Source organism: Limulus polyphemus, unplaced genomic scaffold (assembly GCF_000517525.1).
Source record: "Limulus polyphemus unplaced genomic scaffold, Limulus_polyphemus-2.1.2 Scaffold9138, whole genome shotgun sequence".
In the NCBI taxonomy this organism is placed as follows: domain Eukaryota; kingdom Metazoa; phylum Arthropoda; class Merostomata; order Xiphosura; family Limulidae; genus Limulus; species Limulus polyphemus.
The window spans coordinates 10166-22899 of record NW_013674748.1 but is presented as its reverse complement, the minus strand read 5'-3'; the positions used below and the strand labels follow the sequence as shown (position 1 = coordinate 22899).

General features: G+C 34.1%; 1 protein-coding gene across 1 annotated transcript; it reads right to left on the bottom strand.

Moving 5' to 3' along the window:
• Positions 1-592: 592 nt before the first annotated feature.
• On the bottom strand, positions 593-12402 carry LOC106475768. Its single transcript, XM_013936444.2, has 4 exons — positions 12315-12402; positions 8045-8179; positions 5630-6423; positions 593-862 (listed from the first exon to the last, which is right to left on the bottom strand). Exons 1-4 carry the CDS (start codon positions 12385-12387, stop codon positions 593-595), a joined length of 1272 nt encoding a protein of 423 aa, XP_013791898.2. The 5' UTR covers positions 12388-12402.
• Between the last annotated feature and the right edge of the window lie 332 nt (positions 12403-12734).

Below are 12734 nucleotides of genomic sequence, written 5' to 3'. Positions count from 1 at the left end.
TTTGGTATAAGGATGTGGCACCATCTATGAATGTCTGTAACATTAATGTATGTCAAAGATAATAAATGCTCAATAATAGCAATAATGGGGGTTATGAACACACCATTAACATGCTCCTTGTTAAAAACTATCATCCCACACAGTTTGTTTGAGATAGGCCCAGCAACCGAAGGAGCAGTTAGATAACAGACAGACAGACACACAAATTTTTGTGATTTATATACATAGATAAGCCTGACACAAATACATTTCTAACCATGTATTTCTACATCTGATGGAAAACAAATGGTACAGCCATATCTTATTGAATTTATTAAGTTAATTTCATCATGATATGATTATTATACAAAAAAAATTAATTTTGACTTTCCTTGAATCAATTTTTCATACGTGAAGTAAAATCAACAGGGTTATATTTAATTCACCTTTCTTGTGTTATAAAATTGTTTCATCTTTAGATACTCACTACTTTAAAAAATAGAGCGAGGGACAAAATAATGTTGAACTAAAAATGGTGAATTTAAATATTTTTTCCACAATATTGAAAACTTTACTTCAAACCAATTTACAGCTGTATTGATGAGTTCAAATTCTATGTCACATAACAGTCTAATATCTTGGAAATATCAATGCCATAGCTTCTATTTTCCAGGTTTAATGAGTCAAATAATTTAGTAATGGCATCAAACAACATTATAGGAATTCTGAGGAAAACTAAACATATTTCAATTGACAAACTTACCTTTCTTGCCCATCCCTGAAGCAATGCATTATAGATCTCTACATTTTTCAATCGAGGAGCTTTAAGAAATTTCTTGCTCTTAAACCGATAGTGTTGTAAAGCAGTGTGGGCTCTTCCAAGCTGGAATGATTTAACATAAAAATAAATTTAGAATTCATTTGAATACTCCATAAATAGTTATCTATTGTTTTAAAAGATTCAGAAAGAATAACTTTATCATAAACCTCAAAATTACAATAAACCTGAGACTAGCAAATAGAAAACTAATTTGCCAATCACCAACATTATCATGAGGACTTCTTAACATAAACCTTTCCTCAAGTGTTTTTGTTTGTTATTATTTATTTTCCAGACAAATTTAGTAGATGCTCCATCTAGAAAAGAAAGACATTAGAACTACAATGTTTTGTACATGTTGTTAGAAGTTTCCATGATTTATCAGAATTCAGTTATTTCAAAAATGGAATATATTCAAACAATGAATATAAAATACCAAACCTGAAAAAAGTTTTTTTTACTTATTTCAATGCTTTAAGAGTACGAGTCCTGAAAACAAATAATGCACATGTTTATAAACAGCTATAACAAAATTAATAAGTAGAAGCTCTGTTTTTTTCAAGTGATTCTGTAGCCCTTATAGGACAGGCACCACCTGTCACAGAGTGGGATCCAGGGATGTAGAAAGGGACCACTGAAAGGTAAAATATAAAAAAGTTAAAACTTACTCTGTCAGAGTCTATATGGGTATGGAGAATTGCAAAGGGTGGCAAGCAATAGCCAGACCAGGAAGAGACAGCCAAATGATATAAGTAGTGCACAACAAAAGTGTGAGGTGTGATCTTTACATGCTAGCCTGCAATACCTCCTCTAAAGGACAATGGAAGAAGGTAGTCAGAGAAAAGGTGAGATGACATATCTGGTGTAAGGAAACTTGAAAGATACGATGAAAATACTCAGACAATAACACGTAAGCCAGACAAATAAGCTGACAAAGTCACTTGGTAAGGGTTACAGAAGCCAGGTACTAGAGAAGTTGCATGGAATGAAAGGGTCAATAATGGAGCCACGAAAAGAAGTCATAATAGTGAAAAGTTCGCACAGGACAAAGAAGACACTCGTATCAGAATGAGAATATAGATGAGAAACAGACAGCAGGGAAATAGTTGTGGATGTGCTGTCCCTTTTACGCACCACCAACATCTTCAAAAAAGAAAACTGCTATCAGAATAAAGAAGGACATACGAATGATGATAAAGAATGCAGAAAACATCAACAGCAATGACAATGGCCTACAATGTCCACAAGCAAAGAGGATTAAAAAATAAGTCTTGAGGGAGAGATGGTACAAACAGCAAGAGGTCAAAGACTCAAAAGGAGGAAGGGTAAGGGCATGAAGGACAACACTGAGGTTCCAATCTGGATGAGCAACCGGTTGGAGAGGACAAAGCAGGCAAAAAGAATGAAATAGGAGAGAAATAGCAGGAGAGGAAAATACAAGGCAGAAATGGAAAAAATGAAAAATATTGGATAATTCCACCTTATATCCAGAAATGGTAGAAACAGATAGACTACTGTGGAAGAGCCAAGTAAAAAAATTGGAAAGGTGGGGAACAGTTTGTTAAGAAGTTGAGAAGCCATGACGCAAAGACTAGTGATGGAAAATTTGCAATTTATGCTGGTAAACCAAAAAAGAAGAATAGCAGACAGAACAAGAAAGAAAGAAGGCTACTTGTGTAGAAAATCCTGAACATCTTCAAGGTACCAGACAAAACCAATGCATGAAAACAGAGTGTGGCTATGGTGGGATGAAAGATGAAGGAATGAAGTTGTTGAAAAGAAATCGGGAAAGATGTATAGGAGGAGATGACTGAAAGAGGTTCAAGAATGGAACAGAGAGATGAAAAGCACTTGACACGGAGTAGTTTTAATAACAGAGATAGAACAAGGGGAAGATGGATGGGAGGAAAAGCATACAAGTAGAGATTAGACCAATCCTGACTGAATAAAGCCAAAGGATGCAGAACCAGAAACCAGAAGAGGGCAAGTTTGGTATTAAGCTAGGTGGCAAAGGCATCCTGAAGGGGGGGTATCCAGCTAAGAGCATAACCACTGGAACACTGGAGGAGCAAGAGACCACTCTATTGATAGAATCTTGTTGAGACGAGAGAGCAAATCTGCCACAAAATTCAGAACACCTGGAATGTGAAAAGCAAGAAGATGGACTTTCTTAGGTTGGGCCCAAAAAGGAGACCCAGTGTCTAAAAACAAAGCAAATGAGACCAGTTGCCATCTTGATGATTGATGTAAGAGACAATTGAGGAATTGTCGGAATGAACCATGACTATGTGTCCATGTACTACCAAGAGGAAATAATTCAACACCATAAAAACAGCCATGAGTTCCAACAGGTTGATGTATTTGGTAGATTCAACCTCTGACCAATGACCAGGTATCTCCTGAGAAATCAAATATGCCTCCCACCCCATAAGAGAGACATCTGTAAAGATATGAAGATCTGGACAGAGAGTAGAAGAGGAAGGCCAGCCATGGTGTTGTCTTTGTTAAACCATCAGACTTGACTTGCAGGCTGGAAGGAAGAAAAATAGAGAGGTCCAAGAGACCCTGAACAAAGTTCCATTGATCATGTAACACCCATTTAGGCAAAATATGCACCCCAAGGGAGAAGTAATTCCATAAAGGCCCAGATCCCCAAAAAAGAGAAAACCTTACACACAAGAAGAGAAAATAAATTTTTGGCTTGGCCCTGCTGAGATTAGTGTTGAAAAACACCCCCAGATGAATAAGATACTGGGTGGGGTGAGATATGATTTCTCCAGTTTGATAAGCCACCAAAACAAGCTGCCTCCTGAAGAAAGAAATAGGAATGGTTGTGAGTGGGAAGGAGCCAAAAAGTGACAACTGTCTATGTAATGGTAAAATCACAGTACCATGTCATGAATATGATGGGCAAAGGCTCTGACTACATGACAGAAGACATAAGGAGCCAGTGGAAGACTGAATGGGAGAGCTCAGAACTGAAAGACCTATCCTGCATGAACAAACTGAGGGTAGTGACAGGATGCAGGAGAAATAGAAATATGAAGGTAATCATCTGAAACATTGACCTTGCTCATCCAAAAACCTGGAGTGAATGACCATCTGAGGGTGAGAAAAGACTCTATGGTGAAACATGGGAGGTCAATGAAGCAATTGAGGTTCAAGAGTTTGAAAAACCTGACATCAATCCTGAGAGAAGGATGAAACACTTGTTCTAAAGAATCCTTCCTCGTGAAATCTCGAACTGTCTCAGAGAGCTGTTGGCAATAAAGTGGATACCAAAGAGGAGGGAAATAAATGGAAACTGGAGATAATGCAGGAGAAGTGGAAAAACAAAGAAACAGTCCTTCTGCTAACATCTAAAAACTCAAGAATCTGCAGTGAAAGGATGACCCAGATGAGCAAACCTGGCTAACTGCACCGCTAAAGTGCTGGAACCAAAGAAGTAGCCACCAATGATATTGTGTCTGAAAAAAGCAATGATGGACAATCTGATGACTTGTAGCTGAAACACAGGAAGGTAGAACTGCTAAAGGTGAGCATGCTGGAGAATGAGACATGGGAATAGTAACAGGAGAGGGCTGGGAAAGACAAGAAACAAGGGAGGAGATAGAGGAATGTTGGTGTGCAACCTCCACCCAATACTCTAAAGTATCAGGGACATTCCCCAAAACAGACTGGCACAAGAAAGGAGCCTGGCAAAGGTCACACAGAAACAAAGCAAGCAGACGCATGTATGACAAAATGGCATCCCAACAACAATGTAGCAATGTATGTATGTATAAAGAAGGGCATGCATATCCACCAAAAAACCCTCAGAAGAGTGGTGGATGTCTTCAGAAAGGAGGTGAATAAATGACAGATAACAAAGGATTCTTGTGACGTTAAAGTTGTCAAAAAGGTAAACTGAACACGTCAATGCCAAAATGAGAAGTAATGAGAGTGCTCTACAGTATACAGGGAGTCAACTGCACTAGGAAGGTGTGTTGCACTTCTATTGGTGGAGGGTTGTTGCAAGCTACAGCACAACTATACCACGTGTAAACACGTAAGGGTAGTTTGGAGCATCAAGGCTAGTGGCGATTGAAACTATGCATATAGAGGGCAGCACCAACTGATATTATGTGAGAGAAGGTAAGGTATCGAATCAGAATTATGTAAGCTGGTCCATGATTTTGTTGGTTCCAGAGTCACACAGTAAGAATTAAACAAAAATATCATCAATACTGCAGTTAACCCAACAATTTACTGCTATGTATTTTACATAGAAAATTATTGATTTATATCTAACTTTTTGTTCTTTGCTTTACACTGAGTTTTTTAACATAAAATTACTCAACACCATGCATATGGATGCCACCAGTAGTGAAAAGTATAAAAAAAGTAGATAAGTTGAAGTATTACACTTTTAAACAATTTTGGCTAGTAATTATAAGTTTAATCTTTTTATGGTAAAAATCTTTAAATACTAAATTATACAGGCTAAAAAATACTGAGTAGGCACATTTTTATTTCTATATGTGTGGTTGGTTTGTTTGTTGTATTCCACACAAAACTACTTGAGTGCTATCTGCACTAGCTGTTCCTAATTTTGAAGTGATAGACTAGAGAGAAGGCAACTAGTCAACACCACCCACCACCAGCTCTTGGCCTACTCTTTATCAATGAATATTGGGATTTACCATCACACTATAATGTCTTCACAGCTGAAAGGGCGAGTATATTCGGGACTCGTGGATTGTGATTCGAGTGTATGTGTGTGTGTGGTAATAAGACAAAATCACTTGAAACAAAAAGTTTAAAACTTTCAGGAAGCCTTAGATTCCTTACCATGTTTGCATTTATGCAGACATTTAGATAAGCTTTCAAGCTAAGGTTCAGCTGGGTTTCCCTAGCTAATTTTTCTTGTTTTATTTTAGCAGCATGTTCTTTCTGTTTTTTAGCAGAATTAACAAAGGTTTTCTTCTTCTTCTTTTTTACTGGCTCTTCTTTAACCTGATGATCCTCAGACAATTCCACATCAGCCTCTTCCAAAAGTGCTTCTTTTAAAACATCTGGCTCGAGACTGTGAAAATTAATATGAGGCTCCAGTCCCGCAATCTTCTCGAGAGACTCGTGATATGATGAAAGGTGTTCCCAAACTTCATTCTCCACATTAGTCCCTTCTTTCTCACTTGAACTTAACTGATACTTCTTTTTGTGTACACAGTTCTTGTTATCAAAGTTATCTTTTTCAAAAGTTTTTATTTCACTAAAAACATTCTGGTATGATTCATTAGGTAGTTTTACTATGTTAGCTGAATGTTTCTTTTCCATCATATTTTCACCATTATCAAACAGCTGTCTCCTCAACATTTCAGGAAGTGGCCCAGAATGAATTTTATGTCTACTAATTGTCTGTTTGTGGCGAAATGAAATATCACTTGCACAGATATTGTCTCTGTCACTGTATTTCTTAGTTACCTCACTTTCACAGGCACTGACACTAGAAGAATTTTTTTTCTGGTACGGCCAAAGTCTTGCTATACTTACAGGTGCTATGACAACACTACATATTTTTGAGGTAGCAGGAATAGCTAATACAGGTGAGAAGTCTTGAAGGTTTCCTTTATGAATATCTAAAACTTGAAATAGATAAAAAAAGTATCGGTAAAACATATAAACAATTTACAAAAAAGCAGTAAGATCAATTATTTTCTTCATAATGTCAAATATTCAACTGATATATATATAGCTTAAGATGAAAAAATGGAATTTTTGTGGTGACAATAATTACACATGTATTTACAATGTACTAAAATTTGAATTATAATCTACAGGTTGTTACCAAACTCATTGACATAAATTCATGAAATAGTAGTTGAATAAAATTTTGAATGCGAGTCAACAAACGAGATGACATGGCCTTTCACCTGTGATGCATCTGGAAAGGGTAAACAACATTTATGGTAGCAAACTTAATAATGTCTCACAAGGTTCAGCCAGACTGGGAGATATAGATTAATCATAAATCCATATATATCTTACACTCCTAATCGAAAACAAACTTTATAATAAAATTATAATAATTACAATTAAAGATAATAAAATTTTATAGACTAAACATTCTAACCAATACTGTTAACTAAACTGTAACATACATGTGATCTTGTCACTAAATTCTACAGTTCTACATACTGTAAATCTTTATGAAAAGTACATATATCTCAATATTTCATAAATAACAACATTACCTATTAACACACAACTTCTTCTCAACTATAACAGTACTTAAAGTCATTAAGAAAGTTCCAGTAAAACCTTCAACTACAAATAAGCTTGTCCATTAACACCATACTTTTAGTCAAAATAAATCTTTTGAAAGTCACAGTAATAGCATCTACATTAAATTAGTGATTAGCTGTGGTATAACAGGAGTGGACGGTTTACCATGATGTTACATCTGTTGACTAAGGTTATGGGAATATGGAGTTGTGGTATAACAGGAGTGGATAGTTTATCATATGTTACATCTGTTGATTGAAGTTATGGTGATATGGAGTTCTGTTATAACAGGAGTAGATAGTTTATCATATGTTACATCTGTTGATTGAAGTTATGGTGATATGGAGTTGTGGTAGTTTAACCATGATGTTACATTTGTTGACTAACGTTATGGTGATATGGAGTTGTGGTATAATTAGTCAACAGATGTAACATCATGGTAAACTATCCACTCCTGACAACTCCATATCACCATAACGGTATAACAGGAGTGGATAGTTTACCATGATGTTACATCTGTTGACTAACGTTATGGTGATATGGAGTTGTGGTATAACAGGAGTGGATAGTTTACCATGATGTTACATCTGTTGACTAATATTATGATGATATGGAGTTGTGGTATAACATGTGGATAGTTTACTATGATGTTACATCTGTTGACTAAAGTTATGATGATATGAAGTTGTGTTGGTGATCTACAAAGTGTACATTCAGAGAAAAGAAGTACATATCAAACTAATTTGACCACTCTAACACTGATATTTCTTGTAATTTACTTTAATTATTATCAGAGAGATTTTTTTAACTTTAAAATGCAAAGAAAAACTATTGAGAGAAAACTTTATTTAAACAATGATAAAAAATCACAAGAACATGTACAACTAATAAAATTATTGATTACAAAAGTAAAGGGGAAGTAATTTTATATTCTTCTGTAATACTGTCTCATAATATGATTGTTTATTTGTTATAAGTTACCTTTAAAAAGATCCTCATACGCCTTGAATTTCTGTTTCTTTTTCGTTTTCTTTGATGATTGGAATATAACCTTGGGTTTAACATTTGTTGAACACAATCTAAAACTCTCCATAAATAAAAACAACTTTGGCTCACCTGAAAAATATGGTTTTAAAAACAAGTTAACTGTGGGTTTCTTCAGATTCCTCTTAATTTATCCATTACGGCACAAAATCAGTGTTGTGTAAAAATAGCATTCCAATCTATCTTTTGCCTCCCACAAGTCACTGCCCAATAAGCTTATAATTCAATTCTAGAACTCATCAGAAGAATTGAATGAAGAAAGACAAAAGATTCATGATGTTAGAAAAACACAAAAGTTCACGAAATCAATTTAAAATAAAATATGATACTCAATAGCTCAAGTGGTTTTTAAAGGTAAACCTTTCTTCTTCAAAAGTAAACTGTTTGTCCCTGAAAAAGAAAGATCCACCTTTTGAAAGCACTTGGGTTTAGGGAATCTTATTTTTTAGAGACAATAGATTTTTTGAAGCACTATTAATATATGCAGTAAAATACTATAAAAGTTACAAAAAAATGGCACTTAATTTGTTTTCATAACAATTTTTAGACCTTTTAGTTTTCCAAGATTTTACCAGTTTCCAGCATGTAAACCTAAACAAATAACATAAACAAACCAAGACACTTAATAAATTGAAGTAGGCTTCTTCATATAGAGTTACAACACATTTCTGGAATTCAAATGCTATGGAGAAACATTTAAATCATCTTTATGTACAGAAATACACAAAATTACACACAAAGACCATAATAAAACTTATAAGAATGATCAGATAGGTGGAATGAATAAGAAATCATTATACATGTATACTTCCATTGAAGAAAGATCCGTTGAATAAAGTAGATAAGAATTTAAAGGGAATCACAATATTACACGCACTGTTGGAGAAGGATATACCAAGCCTGCGACCTGAGCAAAATATTGAATGACAAATCAGATCGGTGCCAATGTGCCCAAGATCGGCCAATATCAGGATCGGATTTTAACAATCTGAATTTGTGTGTTCCGCATGTCTGGACATCCCTAATGTATATATACTATTGGTTGACTAAAGATATGGAGTTGTGGTATAGCAGGAGTGGATAGTTTATCATGATGTTACATCTGTTGACTAAAACTATGGTGATATGGAGTTGTGGTATAGCAGGAGTGGATAGTTTACCATGATGTTACATCTGTTGACTAAAGATATGGTTGTTATACCACAACTCCATATCGTGAATAGTTTACCATGATGTTATATCTGTTGACTAAAGATATGGTGATATGGAGTTGTGGTATAACAGGAGTGGATAGTTTACCATGATGTTACATCTGTTGACTAAAGTTATGGTGATATGGAGTTGTGGTATAACAAGTGGATAGTTTACCATGATGCTACATCTGTTGACTAAAGTTATGGTGATATGGAGTTGTGGTATAACAGGAGTGGATAGTTTACCATGATGTTACATCTGTTGATTGAAGTTATGGTGATATGGAGTTGTGGTATAACAGGAGTAGATAGTTTACCATGATGCTACATTGTTGACTAAAGTTATGGTGATATGGAGTTGTGGTATAACAGGAGTAGATAGTTTACCATGATGTTACATCTGTTGACTAAAGTTATGGTGATATGGAGTTGTGGTATAACAGGAGTGGATAGTTTACCATGATGTTACATCTGTTGATTGAAGTTATGGTGATATGGAGTTGTGGTATAACGAGTGGATAGTTTACCATGATGTTACATCTGTTGACTAAAGTTATGGTGATATGGAGTTGTGGTATAACAGGAGTGGAAAGTTTACCACGATGTTACATTGGTTGACCCTGAATATCCTATGGGAAAGCCTGAGTTTCACTTGAATTGTGTAGGTATTAATTTCTTGGTGATAAGCAGTAAGATTGAAATTTAAAATTGATAAAGCACCAAGCTCAGATAAGGTTTTCCCTATGGTTTTAAAGGAGATGAAAGATCAGATAAGTAAGCCTTTCTCATTTTTGGTAGGTCAGTAGATAGTAGGTAGATGGCTGAGGAATGAAGAATTGCAAATGTTACGCCTATTTCATTCCCTGGAAATAATAAGCCAGTTAGTATTTTTTCAAAAAAGAGAAAAATTCTAGAGGGTCTGACATACCAAAGAAGCTTTAAAAACCACTAAGTACAGTATGATATCATACATGAAAGTCAACATCAACTACCAAAGGAATATCTTGCCTTACTAATCAGTATCTTTTTGGAGGGTGTTACTTATTTGGATGATGAAAATGGTGTGTTCATGGTGTACTTAGATTTTATAGGTGTGTACATGGTGTACTTGGATTTATAACAGCTTTTGATAAAGTGCTAGACAAAAGGTTAGCTACAAAAATCACAATGGTAAGAGTTTGTAAAAGATTAGTTAATTAGGTTTATTTTACAGTGATTGGAGTTATTATTAATTGATTTTCATCAAACTCAACCCTTGTTGTTAGTGAAGTACCTCAGGAGTCAGTGTTCATGTCTTTGTCTTTTGTTATTTACATTAATGCTACTGACATAGGCATAACTGGTAAAACAGTAAAGTTTGTTGACAATATTAAACTATTGGATATTTATAGCTGAACTGAGGATTTTGAGGTATTACATAATGGCTTGGATCAATTGGTAAATTGGACAAATGATCTTCAACTATAGTAAGTGCAAAGTAAGTGGGTTATCTTCAATTGAGATAATATTTAATAAACACACAGATTGGAATCCACTGTATAATATAACTGAAGACTTGAAATATTGGTGATTAACATACTCAAACTACAGATGGTGTGCTCCATTTTTAAAGCTAACAGAATTTTATAGTATATTCATATAGATTTTGATTAAGTCAAAAAAAGAGGTAATTATCTCTAAACAAATCATTAGTTTGGCCTCACTTAGAATACTGGGCACAGTTTTGTTATATTCCATTTGTCACTGATGATATTCATTTTTATATACATCTAAAACCAACATCTAACACTGAGATTATAATTTATCATATTTTGTGTGTGTGTGTTATTTTAATGCATGTTAGAGTCTTATCACTTGATGATATGGTCAATAAGTATGTATGTTGCCATGAATATAACTCATTCTGCATTCCCTTGTGTTGGAAAATCTACAAATTTCTCCCTCTCATGCTCTTTCTGGTGTAAGGAGAAGTCTTGGTGATCTTGTCATTAAATGAGTAAAGGTAAATTATTTTAAACATTATACATTATTTTCATGTCTTGAATGATTTTATTTTCTCTAACACAAAAATCATACCCAATGTCTTAAACTTGCATTAGTAATATATGATGCCTTTGAACCAAAGCATGTTACACCCTTGTCTTTAGGAGGAAACACATTTGTTCCTTCCCACTGTAAAAGGGCATAAAAGATATTTTTAAGTCTTTTGAATTTAGTGTTTCTACTTATAACACCAGTTTTTAAATGTTTTTTATGAATATTTCTTCTAAAAATGCAATTTAAATACATTTTTCATTGTCACACATCAGTAATCACTGATATAACTTTAGTGGAAAAAAATATCATATACACCTTTTCAAATTGAATTTTAGAAGATACCTTGATAAAAACAATCAAAAATTAGTTTGATGAAATGAAGTATAAAATTAAAAAGGTTTACAACTAAGTTTGTTATACTGTCAAGCTAATTTCTATTGCCAGTATGGCAAAGAAAGAGAAATGATGAATTTTCTTTCCCTGTTAATACAGCTCACAAACCTGGTACCCTTATTCATAATACAGAGGTTTTGTCCTTCATCTGTATTTGCCTAGTATCAATATAAATAAAACTAAAACAGTAAGAGGCACTACAAACTAATTTCATGCTAAATTTTCTCCTATTTATAATTCAGCCTAAGTCATGTATTACATTTATTATTAACACCAAAATGGTTATTTAGTTTTAAGGTAAAACTTAGTTACAATGTGTACAAATATAATTTCATACATTTTATTTTTTCTTAATGTTATACGAGAGATAACACATAGCTTTTTTTTTTACCCACCCACAAAACTATGTGAAATGTACCATTTGCTTTTCATAAGCTAGTCTAACTCTAACTTCTAAGTGATTTCACAGTAAAACTAAAATAATAAAGTAGGTGCTTTCATGCTTATCAATCACTAAGCTACGGAATTAACAAACATTAATTAAATATATTTTTAAAAGACATAAATGGGGAAGAAAAACTTACATTTTCGGCAGGCAAATGCAAACTGCGTCAATCTATATTCAGTAAGTTTCGATATTAATACCAAATACGACATTTCGATAAAAACACATGTAGCTAGATGGTGTTTTCTATACTTTTGCGCCCTCTACTGAAGCATTTAATAAACATTGCAACTTCACTAGAACAATTTTCACGTTACAACTGTGTACAAGTGAAAGCACATTGTAGAAACTTAAGGAAGAAATAAATTAATCTGTTATGATAACATGGAATGGACCTCGACTTATTTTCCCCAAAAAATTCAAAAGAACCTACTCAATCAAAGAAAAAAGTTACAGTAATACCATGCAATTCATACCTTCTTATATTAATATTGTTGCGTCATCGAGATCATGTGATTCTCACGCTCTCTCCTTTCTTGAATTATCCTGTACTTTGGCG

Coding starts and splice junctions, on each gene's coding strand:
- LOC106475768 (XM_013936444.2), bottom strand. CDS start 12,387: ATGTCGTATTTGGTATTAATATCGAAACTTACTGAATATAGATTGACG. Junction 8,180..12,314: donor TGCATTTGCCTGCCGAAAAT/GTAAGTTTTTCT, acceptor CATATTTTTCAG/GTGAGCCAAAGTTGTTTTTA. Junction 863..5,629: donor TCTGCATAAATGCAAACATG/GTAAGGAATCTA, acceptor AAATCATTCCAG/CTTGGAAGAGCCCACACTGC.